The sequence below is a fragment of the Mustela putorius genome, unplaced genomic scaffold, assembly GCF_011764305.1.
Source record: "Mustela putorius furo isolate JIRA1106 unplaced genomic scaffold, ASM1176430v1.1 tig00003875_pilon_pilon_pilon, whole genome shotgun sequence".
NCBI lineage: Eukaryota > Metazoa > Chordata > Mammalia > Carnivora > Mustelidae > Mustela > Mustela putorius.
The window spans coordinates 652,559-675,987 of NW_025422026.1; the positions used below are offsets into that span (position 1 = coordinate 652,559).

Consider the following 23,429-nt stretch of genomic DNA (forward strand, 5'->3'; position numbering starts at 1 on the left):
GAGGATTGACTGCTGCCCCGCAGAGATCCCATAACTCATTTCTGACGCGGATGTATTGCTCCTCTCAAAGACCACTTGCCCCGGACACGGAGCTGCCAAATTAATTGACAAGGGGTATACCGAGGCAGCCACTGCCAAGCGGCAACCCCTCCCCAGAGGTCTGGCTCAAGGAGCGGCTGCAGTGCCTCCTGCCTGCCTGGGCTCCGAGCCCTTGTGGGTCGCCCCGGAGGGTCCACGGACATAGGACCAAGGACACAGAGTTCCGGGGACAGAGGTGCCAGAGGTGCCAGCCGGCCGGCCCAGGGCCCAAACCCTCCCTTGGCACAACCATGGAGGCAGAGACAGAGCAAATGTGGATCGTGGGGAGCTGGTCAGAGTTGGCCACTGCCCAAAGGCCCCAGGACCTGCATGAGGGCAGCCAGAGGGCTGCACACAGGGCAGGGGGCCGATGCAAACCCACCCCCGTCTCTGTCCACCGTCCTCTCTTCCAACCTTGGATTCCCTCTCAGCAAAATGAAAGCTGGAGACAAGAGCCGGTGATCCCACCAGCAGTTCCGCCCACGGAGGCTTCTGGGGGCCGCGCACAAGTCACAGTGTGGCCCACGCACCTTATTCCTTTCATCCTGATAACACCCAGGGAGCCGTGTCCCTCTCGCAGTTGAGAACAGGGATGGTTTGCAGAAGGGACTGAACCTGGTTAGGACCCACCGGACACAAAGTGCACATCCTGGTCCTGCCTCAGGCTGTCTCTGGAGCTGGCTCTTGCTCAGACACGGGGTTGGGGGTGGGGGCCAGGGAACGAGCGGGAACAGACTTCCCGAGGCCGGGTTCTGGCCAGGACGGCAGGTCGGGGAGCTCCGGAGTGGGCAGGCCACCCGCCACCAGGCCCAGGCCTGCAGAGGGCACGGTGCCAAGGGGCCGTGTGCTTCCCCAGCGGCAGCTGCCCAGCTCCTCGCCGACAGGGCTCCCTAAAGCCCTCTCCTGTCCCTGCCCACATCACAGACTCTCCGAGCACTGGGACAGGTGCCCTGCTGAGCTCACCACTGGCCACGTCTAGATCTGTGTGCAAGGCCTACAGGGAAGGGGCCAGGGGAGCCGGGGAGGGAGGCGGGCCTCAGGGCTCCTGCGTGACCTCACAGGCACACAGCGACACAAGTGGACTTGCAGGCAGTGGTCAGGGAGCCAGGTCTGGGTGCAGGGAGAGCCCAGAGGCCGGAGGGATGGGGCCGCCCGGCTGCTGTGCCCTGAATGCTGGGAAGGGAGCCTGCCTCGGAGGGTTCTGCTCGCTGGGGGGCAGGTTCTTGGATCTGTCCTCACCCTGCTCTCAATCCTCGGACCCCCCCCAACTCTATAAACAAGAGGCCCTGCTTTTAGGGTCCCTTCCATGCCTCCTGCTGCCACCTCCTGCAGCTCTCCAGAGGACACCTCTTCCAGGCAGCCTCCGGGAGGGACACTGCAGGGTGGGCTCACCCCGGGAATGCGGGGCTGAGGCCGACGGTCCCGGCATGCGCCGCGCCCACTGGGGACGCTGGAACAGACACACCACCCGCCCACCAACTGCACTAGGTCCCTCGAGTCATGCTGACCATGCGATGGTGACATCAAGCTGCCCCCGGGAGCGGCGGCAAGGCCTCTGAAATCAGTGAATGCTGTCACCCAGGTCGGGCTTTTTCCCTCGAGAGCCTGCTGTTGAACCTTCCCAGCACAGGGAGGAGGCAAGCCCTCTGCGCTCCTCGCTTTGTGGGGGCTCCTGCCCCCCGCTGGGGGGCTGCCACTTTCGCTGGTGCCTGGCTCACCTTCTCCTTCTCCAGCTCACCCATAGTGCGCCTGTAGCCCAAATTACAATCAAGGGGCGCTATGGGTGAGCTGGAGAAGGAGAAGGTGAGCCCGAGAATCTGTGATTTTGAGCAAGTTTCCCGGTGGTGTCGGAACCACACTGGAACTGCGGTTAGGGTGCTGGTGTTTTGAGCCCCGTTTGCTAGGTGAGAGGACTGAGGCCTGAGAGGCCCTTGCCCGGGATCCCAGTGGTCAGCAGTCCCTGCCTTTGGGGTCTGCAGGAGCTGAGGGCGGGAGCCTGCGGAGCGGCTGAGAGCAGGCGGTGACTGCCGCCCTCTGGTCAGCAGCAGGAAAGACGCGGGCTGCTGGCTCGGCTGCCTGGGCCCCTGTTCTCCAGCCCAGGACCTGCCCAGATGGGCTGCAGGGGCCTCCTGGTTCAGCCTCCCCAGACCCACTGGAGAAGGAGCCACAGGAGCCCACCGTTGGCTCCATAGCACTCCTGCCCTAGCCTGGCCACACCTTTCCTTCCTGGGATCTCCTGCTTCCTACCTTCCCCTCTCCCAACACCCTGCGATTGGGAGGGAGCAGGAGAGGGCCATCCCCCAGCAGCCTGGGTTTCAACCCCACGGTGCACCTGCGGGCCGAATGACCCTGGAGAAGTCACTTTGCTTCCCTCAGTGTCGGGATCCTTCCTGTTAGTCCCAAGAGGGGACGACCCCTGTGGATTAAGGCGGAGGGTTGAACGTCATGGGCGCTCTGCACACACGCGCTTCTCCGGCCACCGTAGCTCTCCGAATGTTTAAAATGAAAAAAAAAAAAAGTGGATATTTTGGGTTCTCCAATGTGGGATTTGTATGCCCCAATGGTGAGCAAGACCATGCACTGGGGTACAGGAAGAAAATATTAGACCTTCAGTTTATACTTACTTTGATTTCATCCTTTTTTGACGCTATCTTTGTATTTGTTTTAGAATATGTGTATTAGCAGAATAGTACATACACATAGCTAATAAATAGGGTACACGTGTCGAGGTGCATGGTAAAAAATTTTAGTGATAGGTATGTGGAGTCACAGCTTTGAAGGAGAGAATCCCGATCACTTTCTAGAAGTTTCCTTGTGAAAAAGTGCTCAGAGTAGATCATTTCTGGGTGGAGCCCGGGAGTCGTCCTGGCTGTCGGCTTCAGAGGCACGTGCCCTTAGGTGTTCAGAGAGCCAGTGAAGGAAGGAGAGCCTGGGCTTTCGGGGCCTTCCCCAACGGTAGGTTGTGTGTCTCGAACTTTCCAGAAAAACAACGGCATTGATTTCCTCGTATCAGCCCTAAAAGGAAGGTACTATCATCCCATTACCCCCATTTTACAGATGAGGAAACAAGGCCTAGGTTAGCTGCGGCGTGCGGCAGCCTAGACTGGGCCCGGGAGCCCTGGCGCTAGAGCCCGCGTCAGCCCCTGGGTGCCCAGCCCCAAACAAGAAGGGCCGGGAGCCTGTCCGTGGGGGCAGGGAACACAGAAGGAGGTGCACGTCCCTCCAGGAGTGGGAGTCTTGGGGCGGAGGGAAGGGTGGCGGCCCAAGAGAGAGGGGCACCGGTGAGATACTGCAGCCTGGGGAGAGGTGCGGGCCGGGGAGAGATCAGCCTGCGGCCAGGGGCTCCTGGGAAGGACGTGGGAGAGAACATGGGAAAGAGGGTGAGGTTCCTGACATTAGGTCTGCCAGACGGGGTTCTACGGAGGGTCACGGAGAGCCCCACACAGGAAAGACACCCAGCCCATGGAGTTCCCCTGCCCTCTGCCTGTTCTGAGCAGAAAGTAGGACCTTCCCCTGTGCCCCCACGCCACACCCACGGATCCCAGTGTTTTCTTGGAAGTCAGCTAAGGCTTCCTGGAACTGGAGCGAAGGCTGCTGTTCCTCCTGATGCGCTGCTGAGCTCCCTGTCTTTGAAGGTGTGCAACCAGAGGCCAGATGACCTAATAATGGGGTTGTGTAGAGGAAGATAGATGTGGGATAGATCTGGAAAGCTCCTTCCCCTCTGGAATGCTCAGACCCGTGACTCGGAGTGGCAAGGAGAGCTGTAGCAGGGAAGGTGCGGGAGACAGTGCCTGCTACAGCCTCCCCCAGGTCCAGCCTGCTTAGAAAGGCAGCTGGCCCCACTCTGGGAACAGCTCCGTCCTACCTGTCTGTCCCACCTCTGCTAGGACTTGCCGCCCAAACTTGGCCTCCGAAGGATCTGCACCGGAGCGAATTATTTCAAAATTAGCTTGGGTTTTCACTTATTTCCATTCTTTCCCTCCTGACCTGTGAGACCACAACTCATTGCAAACATTTAAACGCGAGTTACACCAGCAACTCTCTCCAGATCTGCTCTGCAACAGGCATTCAGGGGATCCGTGAGAACTGGGGATGATAAGTACAGCTTTATTTTCCTTATCCTCTAGCTAGAATTTAATACTTCCTGTAATTACAAATGCAAGCAGGAAACTGCAGAAGTATTAGCAAAACCCGTCACTTTGTTGCCAATACAAACCCTGTAGAGGTTCCTATCATAGCACAGCTGTTGCCAATCGCCTGAAGTCCTGTTTATGCTCATCCCTACCAGGTGAAGTTACAGATGTGCTTAGACCTGCGGCACGGAGAGAGCACCCCATTCATTACCGTTCCACAAATATTTTGATAATGTCTTTGATATAAGTGGTTTCCTTTGTAAACCCATGCATTTCATTTTATGCACTTCTAGACATTATATTGAGACAGGATTCTCGGACTTGATGAGATGCCAAAAAAGTGATCAGTGTGCTTTTAGAATAATCTAGGGGGATTTACAGTTAATGTACAGAAAAAGAAAAAATAACCACATAAGCCTGAATCATACATATTAAAATTCACCTTACTTACACAGCTGGAAGCACTTTTTAAAAAAGATTTTTTAATTTACTTATATGACAGAAAGACAAAGAGATCACAAGTAGGTAGAGAGGGAAGCAGGCTCCCTGCTGAGCAGAGAGCCGGATGTGGAGCTTGATCCCAGGACCCTGAGATCATGACCTGAGCCGAAGGCAGAGGCTTAACCCACTGAGCCACCCAGACACCCTGGAGGCAGTTTTGATAGCCACAATTTTATCATTCTTAAAGTGAGAGTCTTCGAAAATGCTTCTTTATATTCAAAAGCTAAAAGTCAAAGTAAAGTTGGCCCAATTGTCCTGGTTTGGGAGTGGTCACATCATTCAGTTGGTCAAATCAGTCTATTTTCAAAAACCGGAGAAACCCACAAATTTTGCCAACAAACACAAAGGGGCAGAACTAAGCAACGGGGTGTACAGAAAGGCAGCCGATTACTCACAATTTCTCTGCTAACAGCCAGTGCTCTGTGGACCGACATAAAGGCCTTTCTGCACGTTAGGAACCTCAGTTCCTTCAGCTTTGCGAGTTCAGTTTTCTGTGGTTTGAGCCTGAACAGGGTCCACTCAGCATGCAGGTCAATGTAATGGGAATCGCCCCTAGTTTGAAGGTATAATTTGTACTTTTTTTCTTGGCCTTAGGAGCAAATGTCCTGTGGTCAAATATAGCCAGAATGATTATAGGGACAGCTTGAGTTTTAGGAGGCACCACATAAGAATTTTGGCAATTAAGGACGTCTTGAAGCCTGCTCACTTCAACCCAAACTTCCTCAACTAGTGACCTGCAGGGGATCCACCGGGGCTGCATGAAGTTCCGGTAGGCCAGGAGTCACCGAAGGAATTACGGAGGGCCAGATAAAGGGTCTTGGTAGACTTGTGTGTGTATTTGGCCAATTTCCGAGCAAGGCGCCCTCCTCAAAGAGCCCCCACGGGTGAACTTTATATCGTGGTGTGAATAAACCGTTGTGGGTCTGGCGGTGTCCTGAAAGCGACGGTAGACCTGCAGACCGCCCTAACAGACCAGACCCCTGAAGCCCTAACTTCCACCGGGAAAGGACTGGGAGTCTTCTTGGCTTTACCCCAGTTTCAATCAGGAGAGACAGCAACCTGCTGACAGAGCTGGCCATTCAGGGTCAGCCCAGACAGCTGAGGTCCTGCCTGTCCCTCCATCCCTGCGGGGGTCACTCCAGCAAGGAGGGACGGCCCCCGTCGCCCTCCACCCCTGCAGGGGTCACTCCAGCAGGGAGGGGCGGCCCCCATCTCCCTCCACCCCTGCAGGGGTCACTCCAGCAAGGAGGGACGGCCCCCGTCGCCCTCCACCCCTGCAGGGGTCACTCCTGCGGGAGGGGCGGCCCCCATCTCCCTCCACCCCTGCAGGGGTCACTCCAGCAGGGAAGGGCGGCCCCCGTCTCCCTCCACCCCTGCAGGGGTCACTCCAGCAGGGAGGGGCGGCCCCCATCTCCCTCCACCCCTGCGGGGGACACTCCAGCAGGGAGGGGCGGCCCCCGTCGCCCTCCACCCGAGGGACGCGGAGGGTCGGAGGCCCCACCCAAGGGAGCAGAAGCCTAGAGCCTGCAGGTGCGGAAGGGGAAACCTGCAGCGGCGCTGGGGGCCGCGTGGCGCCGAGGCGGTAGGGGGCGCTGCGGCGCGCGCCTGCGCCCGGGAGCAGGGCGGGGCTGCGAGATGCCCCGCCCCCGCGTCGTAGCTCATCGCTGCGCGACGCTGTCGCCGCGAGCCGTGCGTCACAAGCGCGGCGACCGTGCAGCCGGCAGGACGGCGGTGAGTTGACGCGCGTGGACGTTGGGGACGGCGGTCTGTGGGGCCCCGGCGGACCGGCCGGAGGGCGGGTGAGCGAGGGTGCGCCGGAGGCGGCCTCCAAGCTGGTGTGCTCCGGGATGCTCCGGGCGGCGGGCCTGGCGGGGGCTCCTGGGCGTCCCCTCGCCCTGGCTTCCTGTGGGGGCGCGGGGCCCGAGCGGGGGAGAAGGGGTCGCGTCTGGCCGGAGGAGGCCCTGGGCAGCGGCGGGGCGGGGGCCGGCGTCTCCGCGGGAGAGGCCTCTGACCGTAAATGGGAGTTTCCCCGTGGTCGGCCGCGCTGCCTTCCTCGGAAGCGAGCTTCCCGTCGCCGGACAGGGGCCAGCACGGGCCGGGTGCTCCGGACTTGCGGTCCTGGGGCTTCCTGACCCGCCTGGGTAATAGGGCGCGTGTGGCGCTCTTCGGAAGCCGTGAGGAGCGAGCGATGACTTCGGCTGGGGAGAGTGGGGAGACTTCGTCCAGAAAGGGCGGAGGAGGAGGGCTCCGGGGCCTTCAGCTCGGAAATCACTTGTCGGGGGGGTGACGTCGCCTGGTCGCCTGTGCTCTAGCGTGTGTGCACCGTGTACCGTCCCTGCGATCCCGGGGAGGCCTCCTTGAGCTGTGAGGTCGTGCGGAGGGTGGAGGCGCCCGCAGGGGTGCCCGCAGAGTGGGGGTGGGCGGTTCAGAGAGCTGGTGCGCGAGCTCGCGTGGACCCAAGCCTTGGTTTGAGGAGGCCGCTCCCTGCCAGCCTTCCTGCTCCCCGCTGGGTTCCTCTGCTGCCAAGTACAGATCCGGACTGGAGGGGGGCCGCAGCCCTGTTGGGAGCTCCTCCCTGCCCTCCCTGCCCTGTTCTTGGGTCGCAGATGAGCTAACCCTGCCACCTTGATGGAGATCTTCACAGACGGGTTATTCAGAAGTTTTTTTTTCCCCTTGTCCTTGGAAAGTCTTCGTGGTGGCCTTTTGGGGTTTGCAGATTTAAAGCAAGTAACCTGAACCTGGGTGCCTTCATTGTGTGGTCTCTTCGCTCCCTGGAGGGAATTGGGGGGCATGAATGTGGCTGAGAAGAACTGCACTTCCAGGTTCCCTAATCTCCAGCCGAAATTCAGCATTTCCTCCAGTCGCGAGTACGGGCAGCAGACCCGGTGTTGACAGCGTGACTTTGTCAGCGACAGAAGTCACAGCTGCGTCCGCGTCTCGGGAGACTGCGTGAGCGCAGCACCCCGTGAAAGCAGGGTAGCGCTGAGACTCGCTGTCAGGCCCTGTTCTGTAGGTATCAAAACGCAGCTTCACAGATTTAACTTTCACGTTTTGGTGGCGTTTTACTTCGGGGTGCGGTTGGTCTTCCTTAGTCTCGGGCTCCGTATCGGCAGGTTTGCCTACAGCTGAAATGTACCTGTGGCCCCAAATCACACTCGCGGCGCTGTCATGGTCTCGCACGGATATGTGCACGGTGGCGGAAACTTGGGGTCCCCTGACACATTGTCAGTTGCAGCAGAACAAAGGGACGCCCTGCCTTCTTGTGACACTTCTCTTGTAAACAAGGGTCCTTTTTCTGGTCTATTTGGTGTCATGAGTTTTTCATTTTTGTGCTTTTTGTTTGCAGTATCACCATTAAAATCGTCTCCAAACGCGGTGCGAAAGTTTGTGTTCCTCAGTGCACCTCCTGTGAGGGGCCTACAGGGAGATGCGTGTGTGCAGTCAGCTTCGGGTAGGCTTAGGAAGTGCTGTGTTGGTTGGGACCCTGCCCCAGTATTTCTCCTGGAGCAGTGGGGTCCGTACGCACTAGTTTGGTGTTCCTGGTGACTTCACCGACAAAAAGAGCCTCGAGTAACAAGCTTTGGTTCCCTTTCTAGTCCTGTGCATTTACAAAATCCTGAGAAGGGGTTTCCAGGCTTGACAAGGTGGCTGGAGGTCTAGGGCACACACACGAAATACAAAGAACTCTTACAGCCTGAGAAGATAGGACTGATCTTTTTTTTTTTAATATTTTATTTATTTATTTGACAGACAGAGATCACAAGTAGGCAGAGAGGCAGGCAGAGAGAGGGGGAAGCAGGCTCCCCGCTGAGCAGAGAGCCCGATGCGGGACTCGATCCCAGGACCCTGGGATCATGACCTGAGCCGAAGGCAGAGGCTTAACCCACTGAGCCACCCAGGCACCCCTATATGTCTGTTCTTAAGGAAGTTCGTGTTTAGCTGAGCCCAGTCCTTGAAGAGCCGGGGACATGCATGTCTCATTCACGTGCCTGTTGGTTCTCGTGGGCGTATTTGGCCAAGATCCCTTCAGAGACTATAACCACTTTACTCCCACATATTTGCTTCTTGAGTTTTGACTAAATAATATTTGCAATTAAAAGGACCTGTGGTTTTGTCTCTCTGAAGAGCAGCAAGGGGTGCAGACTGGTGCCTCCCGATAGTCAGATTTGGGGAGAGGAACACGTGGCATGGGGTAGGTGTAAGTTGAGTCCCTGGGCTCCAAGAGAGAAAGGAGACCTTGCTGCCCTATAGGCCCCGCTGGGGCCGACCTGTGCTCCGGCAGAGGGTTGCCTTGTTTTCTTGATAAGGGGACCTCCTGTATCCCTCTCCGTCCTGATGACACCGCTCACTGAAGTCCTGATGTTTCCACAGAACCGTCTGGCCTGTAGCCTTCCTCAGTTAAGGAAATGACCAACCAGGTAAGGCCTGTGGTGAGGCACAGAACAGCAGCTGGTCTCCCTGGCAGGTTGGAGGGCAGTACGAGGTCTGGGTGTCTTGGCAGGAGACCATCATCTCATTCCTGCTCTGCTCAGGAGTGCTGGGGGACGGTGGGTACCTAGTCTCCGGAGGGTTAGGTGCGGCACAGCACGCACTGGAGGAGGCTGTCTAAGTCTCCAGGTTGACGGAGGGACTGAGGAAAATAATTTGTTCTCAGGGGTGCCTGGCGTCTCGGTCACTAAAGTGCGTGACTCCTGATCTCAAAGGCGTGAGTTCAAGCCCCACATTGGGCATAGAGCTTACTTAATTAAAAAACAAAACAAAAAGCTTATATTCAAAAACAAGAAGAAAACAAAAATCAGAAAGGGAGAGATCTTTGCAGTAAGATTAGGGACAATGGGAACAGGTTAGGCAGGCTGTTCGTTTCATACAACTACAGAACTTGGGCCGGAAGCTGGATGCAGAGCCTCCTGTGATCCAGCCAGGGGATGCACAGAATTGATCTGTCCCCTCGGGATGGGGGAGAGAGGACAGTTCCTGTAAGGACTGGTTTTCTCCTGGTGCGGTCAGCTCTGCAAGTCTTGGGTGAGAAGGACTCGGGGAGCTTGCAGGATGGGCAGGGCGAGGACGGGGGAGTCGCTCACACACTGGGGGTGGGGGGTGAGGTGGGTGCCAGGGGGTGTTTTAGGGAGGGGACGGGCTACTCTGAATCTGACCCCTGGTTTGATGAGGCATCCGTTCTTTTTTAGTACAGCATTCTCTTCAAGCAAGAGCAAGGTAAGCAGCCTGCCAGCAAATTCACCTGTGAGAACTCTGCATCATGTTGTTTCGGGTATGCTGACCTGAGGGACTGTCCCCAAGTGACTCACTTTGTGGAAGAATCAGCAGACGCGGCTGAAAACAGATACTTACAAGCACACTGCAGCAGAAGCCCCAAACAACTAACTGGAAAGAAAAAGCAGGAGTCACATGAGAGACACTCCGGGCTGAGGGATGTTTTCCCGCCTGAGGAAGATGCCGCTCGAGCTTCCCAGCTACCAGGGTGAAAGAGGGAAACAGAGCCTCAGCACTTGCCCTGGGGTCTTCACAACAGCTCCTCCGCTCAGACAAGGGCAGGAGCTCCCGCAGCAACCATGACCTTACTGAAAGTAGGGGACGCAGTAGTGTGGGGAGGGCTGGGGGCCATCCCGTCTCGGGGTGCAGCTTGCCAGGGGCACAGGGCTTCATGTGAGCCTCATTTCTTCACACCTGGAAGAGGTGTGCAGAGCCTGGGGGCGTTTGTGGGACTGCCTGAAAGCTCTTGCAGTCTGAGCAGCCGCCATTTAGGTAGTCTGAAGTTTAAGCCAGAAGCTTTCTTCCAGGTTAGCTCAGAGGGTTAACTGGTAGTCAGGCGTGCCAGTCGGCACTCCGGCTTGCAGCTCATGCCGTCCCCGTGGTGCGCTGGTGGATGTGGCTCTGGTGGGCATCGTCCTTGGAGCCACGGTGCTGCGCATGAGTCACAGCCGCTTGGTGCCAGTAGTCACAGCTTGGGAAGCTGGTCCTCAACTGTTGCTACGCGGCATGAATAGAGCCTACGCGTGCCCTTTGCCACGTGTATGGACCTGCGCCAGGTCTGCGGACCCCACGGTGAGGCCTCCGCATTTACGGTGGACTTTAGTTCTTAAAGAGCTTGGCTTCGAACCCCAGTTCTCCTTAGCTTTTGACTTCGCGTGAGTTACTTGGCTTTTCTAAGCCTCTGATTCTGTAAAATGATTGTCTGTAAAATGAGGGTGTTAATGGTACCTACTTCATAGGGTTGTTGTGATTAATTGAGATAATATTTAATTTAAAAATGTAGTAGCGGACTCATCAAGCACAGTAGACATTTGTGACAAAAGACTAATCAAATCAAGTGTGGAGATACGTATTTTCAGACCTGTGCTATTTGCTTTTGAACTGCCTGGTGGTTCCCAAGCATCCCTAAGAGAATGAGTCTTATCAACTTTTGGTCTTTCTTGGGGAAGGGAGGCCGGGGAGATCCTGCTGGTTTGCCTGGTTTTAACCAGGTGATGGCATTGCAGACTGAGGCCCACGGGAAGCAGGCTAAAGTGGGAAAGACTCGGGTTATTCCAGAACTCCCTCCCTCCCGGGGACACCTGAGATCTGGGCATGTGTGTGTGGGCGCGCACGCGCGCCTGCCTCTACTGTTGAAAGAAAAGCAGGAGGGAAAGCACTGGGCCGGACAGTGAGCCAGGTGCCCGGTTCACCAGCGGAGTGAACTCATAACTGTTGGAGCAGCATTTCAGCTTCCCTGGAGCCCAGGAAGTGTAGACCCTGCGTGCAGATTCTTACATGAGGTGCTTTCCGTTGTAGCCCATGATGACGCCATCTGGTCAGTCGCCTGGGGGACAGACAAGAAGGAAATCTCCGAGACAGTGGTCACGGGGTCCCTGGATGACCTGGTGAAGGTCTGGAAATGGTGAGCACCCTCTCCCCAACAGCCTCGAAGACTGGGGTTTAGGGTTTTTCTTCTGGACTCCGAGCAGCTGCGGTCAGGAAAGTGTTAAGTGTAGTCCAGGTAAGGAAGCAGGAGCAGTATGGTGGTCTAAGAAGACAGCCAGTTTTTTCTCATTTGTTTTCCTCTTATGTAGTATAAAGGCCTGTAGTTCAAGAGAAAAAAAAAAGTCCCACAGTTAAAACCTGGCTGACTTCGGTGTTCTGTGCTTGTGGGTTCTCTCTGATTCTGCATTTCACAGACCGCGGGTGATGGGAGCAGGGGTGGGTCACGGGGGCCCAGGATTTCAGATGCTGGTACAGCGCATTGTGTGTGAAGAAACTCATCTCTCTGTCCCCCACCGAAGGTCTGACGAGAGGCTGGACCTACAGTGGAGCCTGGAGGGACACCAGCTGGGTGTGGTGTCTGTGGACATCAGCCACACACTGCCCATTGCCGCATCCAGTTCACTCGATGCGCACATCCGCCTCTGGGACTTGGAGAACGGCAAACAGATAAAGTCTATAGATGCAGGACCTGGTAAGACTCTTAGGGAAGGTAACCTCTCACTGTCCCTTTCTAGACCTCTAGGGACAGAAGTCCGACAGGTCAGGAGTGTTTGGTTGCGGGGTAACATGGTGCACGGACTGTGTGTTCGGTACTGCCTTTGGTAGGGTGGTGGCAGTCCTCCAACCAGCAGAGTCTCAGCAGCTAAGCGGGGGCTTTGTAGGTCTGTGTGGGTCAGATTTTACTGCCAGGTAACTTTTGGTGCTAAACCTGTTGAAAACTCAACGGTTTTCGGAGGCTTTCAATTTTAGAATTGCCAGTTTGGGTTTGTAGACCAGAATTCAGATGGGCCAGAGCTGCGGTTTGCCATATTCTGATTTGTTACTTGCAGTGACTGATAGACGTCTCGAATGTAAGGTGCTGTGTCCTTCTAGAACCGTATCGTGGTCCTCTCTGCTCATCATGATTACAGGGCCTGATTCCCAGCATTTGACAGATAGGACACTTGTAGAGTAGCATTTTTTTTCACCGACCGTAAGACAGCAGAATCTTGTCTCTCAGCCTGCTGCATGTCTGGGGTAATAGGAGTTCATGATTTCGGTGGGCTGCATTAATGTGGAACGAGCAACACGACATCTCAGGCTTCCTGGGAGCCTTTGATCCCCCTGCGAATGACTGCATCGCATTCTCCGCCAGAGGCTGTCCTGCTGGGATGGGCGGCAAGCCCTTGAGAGCCGCCTGCCTCTGTGGTGCCCCTGAGTGGATGGGTGACACAGAAGGTGCTTAGGGGTTTCCTCAACATGGTCCTCTTGATCAGAGTCCCCAGTGGGTTGGCCTCCCGCCGGTGATGCTCCATAGCCACTACACTGAAAAGGGTAATAGCCCTGCGGTTCACAGGGAAGCGAGGCTGTCAAGAAACAAGAGTGTGTTTCCCCTTGGAGGCAATACTTCCATCTACGATTCTTACTGCTGGAGATTTTTAAAGAATATGCATGCCTAGGCCCTCTTTTGTATCCACTCAGGCACTGTTTTCAGGGTGTGTGGGGTAGGGTAGGTCTGGCAAAAGCTACCCAGACGCTGACTCCCCAGACGATGGTCTTCACCTGTATCCCCACCTGCTGACGTCACTCTCCGAGGACTTGGGGCCCCAGACCAGCCCCCAAAGTCTATGAAGACACAGAGCCAGGGAGAGGAGGAAAAGGCAGCTCTCTTGCTGCCTTTTTACATTGGGCACCTAAGCCTTCCCAGACCCGTGTCGCTGAGGTCACTGCAGGGCTCTGAGGCCCTGGGCACACTGCAGTTGAGAGGAGCACTGGAGCGCTTCCAGCGAAGAGGACCGGTCTGCACCCAGCTTGCTGTCCCCAACAGTGCCCTGAACATCTGGTGTCAGTTCCATGTTGGCAAGTGCTTGTGGAAAGGAACAGGTACAGAGAGTCAACAAGGGGTCGGATGTCCTTTCTCTTTGGACAAGAGTCTGGTCATTACAGAGCAGGTACTGGGGTAGTGAGAGCAGGTGCTGCTGTCGACAGCTGAAGAGCGGCTGAGCCCGAAGCTCACACTGCTCGGATCCTGAGCGCAGGGACACCGGCAGTCGTCAGAATGTGCATGGGGATGTGGGTCACCACGAGCAGCAGGGAGAAGGGAAAGAGAACACCCCCGATCCCGAGGAAGGAACAGAGGACGCAGTGGAAGGCCGTGACGCAGGGGAGGGCCTCGTGAGCACAGCAGCCAAGCTCCCCGGCGCTCAGGAAGGGCGTCCGTGCCGTCAGACGGGCAGCACGCCCGTGAGCGGAGAGCTGACCCGGTGGTGAGGTGCAGCTTGGGGACTGCATCAAGTTTCTGTCGTGCAAGTAGCAGGAGTCTTAGCGTGTGGGACAAAAACGCCCTGAATTCCGAGCATTAGGGTGTGTGACGTGAAAATTTCTCCATTGTAAACCAGCTAGTGGGAGAATAATTAGGAATGTTATTTTATTAAACTGCAAGGAATTCATGGAGTCAATCTCCTTTTTAAAACAAACATTTCATGAGAAAAGTGATAGAGCTAAATTATTTATTACTCCTTTGAATACGTGTGTTAGAGTTTGCAAGAGACTTGTTAAAGACACCTTGGGAGACGGTGCTGACCCGACTGTGCTGGGGCATGCTGGGACCTGCTGTCTGCCGTGTGTCGTTGGCAGTGGCCTCTCTTCAGTCCCACAGGCTGAGAAGGGGCTGTCCTGTGCGAGCCCTTCCTGGGAATGAGGACGGTGTCTTGGGAGAGAGACTTTCTCTGTTTTCCCTTTGATCTGGCAAGCACTGTCCTGTCGGGGCAGGGTGGCAAGACTCGGGGCGTGTTCCCCTACAAGAGTACATATGGCTAACGGGACAGGCAGGCAGTGGGCAACAGGATGACTCCGTGGCCTTGGCCCTGATCCCAGAGGCCCCCAGAGCGCTTTGGGATGGCCTCCGAAGAGGTTCTGAGCAGCCCAGGAAACAGTGGTGTGTTCTAGAATTCTAGAGCACATGGCTTGCCCCAGCGGCGCAGGAGTCTGGAGACCCCTCCATCGGGCCGAGCCGCACTGCGACGCTGCTTGACCAATCCAGATGACATGAATAGAGCTGGGTTTTGCCGTGTAACTGAGAAACAGGTGATTTTTCTAAAAACAATAGTGCCTCTTTCCAGTCCTTGTTAATCTGTGGTAAATTATTGGTCATATTAGAGTTCACCTGGGGAGCGTTCGGGGTAGTACATCTCCATTTATTTCCAGCTCCAGCGAGGGGAGCTTTCGCTTCTGTGCACTGTAAGGTTTGCCCGTTGTAAGTGTTCAGTGAGTTTTGGTCGCAGGTTGTGTGGGCACCACCGTAGTTGCAGGCCTCAGGAAGCCCCCTCATGTCCGAGGAGAGTCTGTCCACGCTCTGCCCTCAGACTCAGACAGCCCCCGATCTGCTCTCCATCCACGTGTCAGTGTCGGCGGGACGGTGTATGTCCACGCTGCAGCTGTGAGCGCTCCCTCCTGTTTTGTTCTGCCACCCACCTCTTGAACACGTGCATTCTTTCTACTTAGTCTCTAGCAATTCTTCTACTTACTATGTGGTTCCTACTGTGTAGACGCCGTAGTGCTGCGAACGCCCGTGCCCAAGTCTGTGTGGACGCGCATTTTCATTTTTGCTGGGTATACACCCAGGGATGGACTTGCAAGGTGTTTCTTAAGCTTGTTTTCATTTAAGAAACTGTCAGACTGTTAAGAAAACAATCCCATTTACAATCACACCCTAATCAGTAAGATACCTCTGCACCAACCTAACCAAAGAGGTAAAGGATCTTTACTCTGGAAACTATAAAACACTGATGAAAGAAACTGAGGAAGGCACAAAGAAATGGAAAAACGTTCCATGCTCACTGATTAGAAGAACAAAATTGTTAAAGTGTCTATTCTGTCCAGAGTTATCTACACATTCAATGCAATCCCTGTCAAAATACCATCAGCGTTCCTCACAGAGCTGGAACAAATCATCCGAAAATTTGTGTGGAACCAGAAATCACCAAAGAAATGTTGAAAAAGAAAGCCATAGTTGGTGGCATCACAATTGCGGACTTCAAGCTCTAGTACAATGCTGTCATCATCAAGACAGCATGGTACTAGCCCAAAAGCAGACACATAGATCAGTGGAACAGAACATAGAGCCCAGAAATAGACCCTCATCTCTGTGGTCAGCCAATCTTTGACAAAGCAGGAAAGAATGTTCAATGGAATAAAAACAGCCTCTTCAACAAATGGTGCTGGGAAAATTGGACAGCCACATGCAGAAGCATGACACTGGACCATTTCCTTACACCACACACAAAAATAGACTCAAAATGGATTAAGGACCTCAATGTGAGGCAGGAATCCATCAAAATCCTTGAGGAGAACACAGGCGGCAACCTCTTCGACCTCAGCCACAGCAAAGTCTTCCTAGGAACAATGCCAAAGGCAAGGGAAGCAAAGGCAAAAATGAACTATTGGGATTTCATCAAGATCAAAAGCTTTTGCACAGCAAAGGAAACAGTTAACAAAATCAAAAGACAACTGACAGAATGGGAGAAGATATTTGCAAATGACATACCAGATAAAGGGCTAGTGTCCAAAATCTATAAAGAACATACCAAACTCAACACCCAAAGAACAAAGAATCCAATCAAGAAATGGGCAGAGGACATGAACAGACATTTCTGCAAAGAAGACATCCAGATGGCCAACAGACACATGAAAAAGTGCTCCACCTCACTCGGCATCAGGGAAACACAAATCAAAACCACAGTGAGATCCCACCTCACACCAGTCAGAATGGCTAAAATCAAAAAGTCAGGAAATGACAGATGCTGGAGAGGATGCGGAGAAAGGGGAACCCTCCTACACTGTTGGTGGGAATGCAAGCTGGTGCAGCCACTCTGGAAAACAGCATGGAGGTTCCCCAAAAAGTTGAAAATAGAGCTACCTTACGACCCAGCAATCACACTACTGGATATTTACCCTAAAGTATACAAAAATAGTAATTCGAAGGCATACACGCACCCCAATGTTTACAGCAGCAGTGTCCACAACAGCCAAACTGGAAAGAGCCCAGATGTCTGTCGACGGACGAACGGATAAAGAAGATGTGGTGTATGTATGTGATGGAGTATTAAGTCAGCCATCGGAAAGGATGAACACTTACATTACAAGAGCATGGACGGAACTGGAGAGTGCCGTGCTGCGTGAACTAAGTCAGTCAGAGCAAGAGTTATCACACGGTCTCACTGATGTGTGAAATCTAAGAAACAAAGCAAACAAGCAAAGGGGGCGAACAGGCAAACCAAGAAACAATATTCTCAGCTCCAGAGAACACACTGCTTGTCCCCAGGGAGGCCATGGGGGCTGAGGGCATGTGTCCTGATGAGTGCTAGGGGATTAAAAGTTTTAAAAAGAGAGGAAAACTGTTTACCCGTTTCGGAGCGGCTGCACTGTTTTATGTTCCCACCCCTATGTGAGGATTTTGGTTTTTCCATATCCTGTTAACACTTGGTATTGTCATATTTTTATTGAAAATTTAAGTCCTTAAACTAAATTGGTAAAGGATTAACATCTTTACACATACGTTTTTGAGTCAGACATTGTTTCTAATTTTTAAAAAATCATCTTTTGATAAAGCTTTAAGTCTTAAAAATTAAGGTCGCACCTTTTCTCACTGTGTTTTTTTCCCTTTTTTTTCTGTTTAGTGGATGCCTGGACTTTGGCCTTTTCTCCTGATTCCCAGTATCTGGCCACAGGAACTCATGTGGGGAAAGTGAACATTTTTGGTGTGGAAAGTGGGAAGAAGGAATATTCTTTGGACACAAGAGGAAAATTCATTCTTAGTATTGCATATGTAAGGAAACACAGCGGTCTTTTGTCGGGGCCCTGCCCTGTGCGCTGTCAGCCTTGTGCTGGGGGCGGGGGTGGGGGGGGTGGCCTGACCGCACGGGGTCTCAGATGTCCTCCACATGTTCTCTGCACAGAGCCCCGATGGGAAGTACCTGGCCAGTGGAGCCATAGACGGGATCATCAACATTTTTGATATTGCAACTGGAAAGCTCCTGCACACGCTGGAAGGTACAGCTCGTTTCATTTTGTGCGGACTGGGCTATCAGGTCACAAAGGACAGGTCAGTCTTTGAGTAAAATGCTGCTAGATGACAAAGGAGCTTGAGATTCGCAAAACTGCGATCTCAGTCAGAAATCTGAAATGCCTCCAAGAGTTTTGTCATCTCCTTATAATGGGGGTGGGGGAGGTGGGGGTGGGGGTGTCCTGGTGCAAAGAGCGGGTTCCTGTGAAGGGGCTTATCTTTTCATGTGTTAATGTGGCTTAGCCTGAGGAGAGGAGGAGGAGGAGGAGGAGGAGGAGGAGGAGTGCTTCCTCTCCATCCTGATCCTCGCTACAGAACTTTATGATTAGGAAATTTGAAGGTGGATGACAGCCAGGCCCACGCCAGGGGCCTGCCGCCCGGCCTCAGGGCGTGAGTAGGGGCGCGTCTCCGACTCTGCCCTCTTCCTGCTGGTGTGAATTCTGACCTAGTGAATGCATTGCCTCCTCAGTTTACTGCTTACCCACAGCACAGGACGTGTAGGAAACAGCACCCTGTTGTGCATCCGTGCAGATCAGACCGTGTATTTCCTTGTTTGTCCGTGTCTATAGCAGAGGAGTTTCTCCCAAGCGGTGTGTGCTAAGGTCCAGCTCGTGAGGGAAGGGAACCGAGGAGAAATGGCTCCTGGAGGAGGGGCTTGGGTTGTGTGGATATTTCTAGAACACTGGGAGGAGGGGTCCATGCAGTCATTCCCTGCGTCTCTGACAGAGGCTCGTTACTAGGGACACTGTCGGTGGGGAGTGCACGATTTGCCACATGAACACAGGCTTTGTGAATTCCAGGCCACGCTATGCCCATCCGCTCCCTGACCTTCTCCCCGGACTCTCAGCTCCTTGTCACTGCTTCCGACGACGGCTACATCAAGATCTATGACGTGTGAGTTCCCATGCAGACTCGGGCTTCTCACCCAGGACCAGTGCCCTTCCTGTCTTCCACTGCTTGGAGGAGCCCCGGGTTTTGCAGGGACTTGTGTGCAGGGTCTAGGCATCGCTCCCCCTTCCACATCCCTGTCCTTGAACTTGGAATGTCATGGCTGCCCGCTAGGATCAGTACTTCCTGCCTGTTTCCAGCCTTTCCATCTCTTGTGGGCCTCATGGATTTTAAGTTCCGTCAGGGCAGTCAGCCGTGTAGGATGGAACCGTGTAGGTGGAACCACAGGTGGTCGTGGGCCCAGGGTGATGGCAAAAACATGGCCCTCCCGCAGGCTGTCCTCTGCGCTGCCAGGGTGGCTGTCAGTTCACTGGCCACCTCACTGCAGGTCTAGATGAAGGAGGCTCTTTGTGGGTGGTTTTGGCTGCAGGTGTAGGAGCAAGGGGTCATTCTCTTCAGGTCATAGCCATCTTTGGTTGTAAGCCTGTGAAGGCCCCTTCCTCCTGGGCTTCCCCAGTCAAGCCTCCCCTGGAAGGGGATTGACTGTGTCCTTGGCCCTTTGACTCAGTACCAGGCATGCCTCCGGTTCACGCCTCCCAAATATGGCCTCCTGGTGCCGCGGGTACACACGGCCCGCTTGTCCGTGCCCGCGTGGGGAGTGGGCACCGGGATTGCCCCAGTCCTGACTGTCCATGTGCACACCATCCTGTGGGCCTATGAGGGGGCTTTCCCAGGGTCTGCGAAGGGAGTGGGGACACTGAGAACAGGAGGTGGTCAGCAGGGCAGCAAGCAAGAGCTGGCTGGGTGCTGTGGCTCGGGAGGGGTGCCCCTGCCCAGCTGTGCCGGCTCATGGGTCCCAGAGCCCCAGGCCGCTGTGGCCTACACTTCAGTGCCCGACTCTGCACGTGAATCCGTCATGACTATAGTTCTGGCCTCCTGACTAAGGGGGACGAGTGTCCCCGAAGTGCAGAGGACAAGCCCATCCAGAGGCGGGTTCCTCTGAGGCCACCTCCCCTCCGACCCTCTGTAGTGCGCTCTGTGCTGCCCAAGGGCCTGCACCTCAGTCGGGCCACAGGGTTGTCCTCCCGCCCCTGCTGTCGGGCTTGCGCTTATGTGGAACTAAAAATGCCTTTTGTCGTTAGACCTGCCTTGTTCTCGATTCGATTAAAAATGGCCTCTCTGAGCTCCCTCTGTTCTAAGGAATGAGTGTGGCCAGCTCCAGGGACGGGAGCTCTGGCTCCGCGTGGAGAGGGCACTGGCAGCGCGGCAGGCTTGGAGTCTGCCAGCTTGCCCTGCTGCTTCGCTTTCCCCATCTCGGCAGTGGTCTTGCCTCGCGCCCTACTCTCTGCCGTGGGGCAGGTCACACATTCTGTCATGTCCGTTTTGTCTGACGCTCTCCGTTGCAGACAACATGCCAATCTGGCCGGCACACTGAGCGGCCACGCGTCGTGGGTGCTGAACGTTGCCTTTTGTCCCGATGACACACACTTCGTTTCCAGGTACGTGCGATTCTCAGCAGCTTCTTACATGCTAAGAAGGTGAAGGTCATCTTTCATGTATTGCCTTAAGATTTGAAGATGGTCTGACCCTTTGTTATTCAGGTAGACTTTGTTTTCTGCGTTAGTTTTTTCGGTGGTTTGGGTTTAAGTTATGCAGGTAGTTAGTTGTCTTTCACCAGAACAAAGATGAATTCTTTGGAACAGTTCAACTTTGAGTGTTTTCTTATAAATCTAGGCTTCCACATGTAGGGACCTTAGGGATCTCTGCGGTCCGGTAGGCACGTACGCTGCATACCTCTGTGTGCAGAAGTCGTGCCTTTGGAGCCTGTGTCGCTAAGGCCGAGGACGGCCAGCTTCTAGCGAGCGTCGCACAGCTACAGAAGCCTCTTCCTTTAGACTTTAGAAGTAGCCTTCAGTGGGGGCTTTCCCAGCCCCACCCCCACCGACCTGGAAACAGGCTCACGTGTCTGAGGCTCCTGGTGGGAACCCAGGGATAAGGACTGGGCAGATGAGAACTTGAGGGACGTGGCCGCTCCGTGCATAGGAAAAGCCACCAGAGAGGCCAGCACCCAGAGCTCCCTGGGGCCCCTGCTGGCCAGGGGGCACACAGGTGGGCAGAGTGTAGATGAGCAAAGGAGGGTGGAGTTTCTGGTCAGATTAATCCAACTTAAAACCAGACTACAGACTGTTTTGATACTAATGTTCCCTTCTGCACATAGTTCATCCGACAAAAGTGTGAAAGTTTGGGACGTCGGAACGAGAACGTGTGTGCACACCTTCTTCGACCACCAGGATCAGGTACGGCGGAGTTCAAATTCGCATTCCTTTGTCTTTGGTGGCTGGCGTTGTCTGAGCGCCGCCGCCGACGCCGACGGCCGTCCCCGTTCCCGGCCTGCTGCTGGGCTGCTCTCCCTGCGTGGGTGGTCCGACAGCCAGCTTCCTGCGTACACCGTCTGCGCCGTCGGCCTGGAGAGCTGTGAGGTGTGATGTCCCTTCAGGGGCCAGAACACACAGCGCCAGCCGCGTGGCCGTCCAGTGCTGGTGCCTGGAGCACGTCAGGAGCCCTCCTCCTGGTGCCGCCTGCCCTGGCCGGCTGGGGAAGGGCCTTCCTCAGAAGTGCCTGTTGCTCTGGGGCACCTGGTGGCTCAGTCAGTTAGGAGTCTGCCTTCGGCTCAGGTCGTGGTCCCAGTGTGCTGGGATCGAGTCCTGCGTCGGGCTCCCTGCTCAGTGGGGAGTCTGTTTCTCCTCTCCTCTCTGCTCATGTGTGTGCCCTCTCTCTCAAATAATTGTTTTTAAGTGCCTGTTGCTCAAACACACAGCACTTGTTATTTTTAGAGGTGTCCACAGAAGTGGTGTGATATTTTCTTTTTTATAACATACCCAAAGCCATAAATCCTTATCGGTTGTTTCGCTTTAAGCAACATTGGTAACTTTTGCTTCAGTCTTTAAATGAGGAGGAAGGGGCTCTGTGCTCCCACCGTTTTGTCTTTGCCAGCGTGGATGTGAAAGGAACTAGGGCTCCAGGGAAAGGCGGGAGTCTGCACAGCGCCTGGGCTCCCACATGTCTAAGCAGCTCCAAGTGAGGCCCGTGTTGCTGGTCCCAATTAGCACATCTCAGGAAACTAGTCACTTTAGGGAAGAAAATGCCTATGGCGGTAAAAAATTGGCTTCTAATATTTTTAATGAAGATCCTGAGGGTTTTTTTTTCTTTTCTTTTTTTTTTTTTTAAAGTAACGTGGGGCTTGAACTCACAACCCCAAGATCAAGAGTCGCACATTCTGCCGACTGAGCCAGCCGGGCGCCCTGAAGGGCTCTTTGGAACGTAGCTTAACGCTGACGTTGCTGTCCTGCGCTCTCACGTCTGACCCAAAACCATTGCTGATGAAGTTGGGGGGTTCGTCTTGATATTTCACCGTGAGGGTAAAGCCTCCCTGCGGGCTTGTTTCCCTGCACGTGAGGCTCAGAGCATGCTGTTGTCTCAGAAGGGCTGTTGGGATAGAAGGGAGGTCGTCGGCCCGCCCAGTGACAACACTGGGCTCAGGGCTGGAACCCGTACTTGGGGTCAGAGTGACAGGCTGACCTGGTCCAACTCCAGCCACATCACCTCTGTCAAACCAGTGCCCCGTGCTGGCTGCTGTCTCAGCTCCGGGGCCTGGCAGGCTCCAAGGGCCTTAGAGATCATCCCCAGCTGGGAGCGGGTAGTCGTGGGCCACCTTCTTTCTGGAGACGTGAATGAGAGCCCATGCTGGTCCCTTGCAGATGCCCGCTTCATGGGATGAGGTCACGACTCCCCAGAATCTGAAACTGAAAGTTCGTGGAGTGTGGGAGGTGAGGGAGTGATAAACAGTAGCTACACAAGGTGCCGGGTAAGGGGGGGGCCCCATTCCCGCGGGCTCAGCACCAGACACAGCCCCGTGTGTCTTTCTCCGTTCAGTATAGTGAGAGTACACAAGGATGTTTGTTCGTAAGGAATAAAGGCATTAGAGGGGCGCCTGAGGGGCTCAGTGGGTTAAGCCTCTGCCTTTGGTTCAGGTCATGATCTCAGGGTCCTGGGATCGAGCCCCTGTGTCCGGTTCTTTACTCAGCAGGGAGCCTGCTTCCCTCTCTATCTCTTTGCCTGCCTCTCTGCTTGCTTGTGATCTCGGTCAAATAAATAAATTTTTTTTTTTAATTTTTAAAAAAGGATACAGGCATTAGAACTTTTATTTTTGGTTTACAGGTCTGGGGAGTAAAATACAACGGAAATGGCTCAAAAATTGTGTCCGTGGGCGATGACCAGGAAATCCATGTCTACGATTGCCCTGTGTAAATGCCACTCTCAGACTGGTGTGTACATCACAACATTCCTTACCTTTCTAGCATTTATTAGAGCAGAAACCTAAATTTTGTAGATACAGATCAGTCTTTTCATGTTCTATTAGAAATGCTGTTCATGCTCGAACATAAAGTGTTCATAACACAAACACCGTGTTCGTGAACGGGCTTTTTCAGCTGCCCTGGTGTGGGTGGGAGCGCGGGAGGGGTGTCTGCCCCAGAGATGGCGGGATGTGGCGCTCACTGGCCCTCCCCAGCCCTCCCAGCCAAGAAGCCCAGGCTTGCTTTCCAGAGGGTTGAGCCCCACATACTGTCGGTCTCAGAGTGGGGTCCTGAAGGGAACGGGGGGTTTGCCCCACTAGGAATGTTCTGGAGTCCTGCCTGTCTGGGCATCTACTTGATAGCCCGAGAGCGTCCCCAGCCACACTGTGCACCTGACGGCAGCACAGAGGGTTGTGGCCTGTGGTGGACCCTACCGCCTCCGCGATGTCCCCA

The 23,429-nt window shown here is 54.6% G+C and overlaps 1 protein-coding gene across 3 annotated transcripts; it reads left to right on the plus strand.

Moving 5' to 3' along the window:
• Positions 1-6,390: 6,390 nt before the first annotated feature.
• On the plus strand, positions 6,391-23,083 carry WDR61 (WD repeat domain 61). 3 transcript variants are annotated; one of them, XM_004781708.3, is made up of 11 exons: positions 6,391-6,443; positions 9,084-9,130; positions 9,899-9,926; positions 11,502-11,607; positions 11,990-12,162; positions 17,348-17,496; positions 17,627-17,720; positions 18,534-18,627; positions 20,028-20,120; positions 20,840-20,918; positions 22,840-23,083. In XM_004781708.3, exons 2-11 carry the CDS (start codon positions 9,119-9,121, stop codon positions 22,927-22,929), a joined length of 918 nt encoding a protein of 305 aa, XP_004781765.1. In that variant the 5' UTR covers positions 6,391-6,443; positions 9,084-9,118; the 3' UTR covers positions 22,930-23,083. The 3 variants fall into 3 exon arrangements, with proteins under 3 accessions (XP_004781765.1, XP_004781766.1, XP_044923271.1); XM_004781709.3 differs by having other exon boundaries at positions 6,420-6,511; XM_045067336.1 differs by lacking the exons at positions 6,391-6,443; positions 9,084-9,130; positions 9,899-9,926; positions 11,502-11,607; positions 11,990-12,162 and adding an exon at positions 12,723-12,908.
• The last annotated feature ends 346 nt before the right edge of the window (positions 23,084-23,429 follow it).

Coding starts and splice junctions, on each gene's coding strand:
- WDR61 (XM_004781708.3), top strand. Junction 11,608..11,989: donor CTGGTGAAGGTCTGGAAATG/GTGAGCACCCTC, acceptor CCCCCACCGAAG/GTCTGACGAGAGGCTGGACC. Junction 18,628..20,027: donor TACATCAAGATCTATGACGT/GTGAGTTCCCAT, acceptor TCTCCGTTGCAG/ACAACATGCCAATCTGGCCG.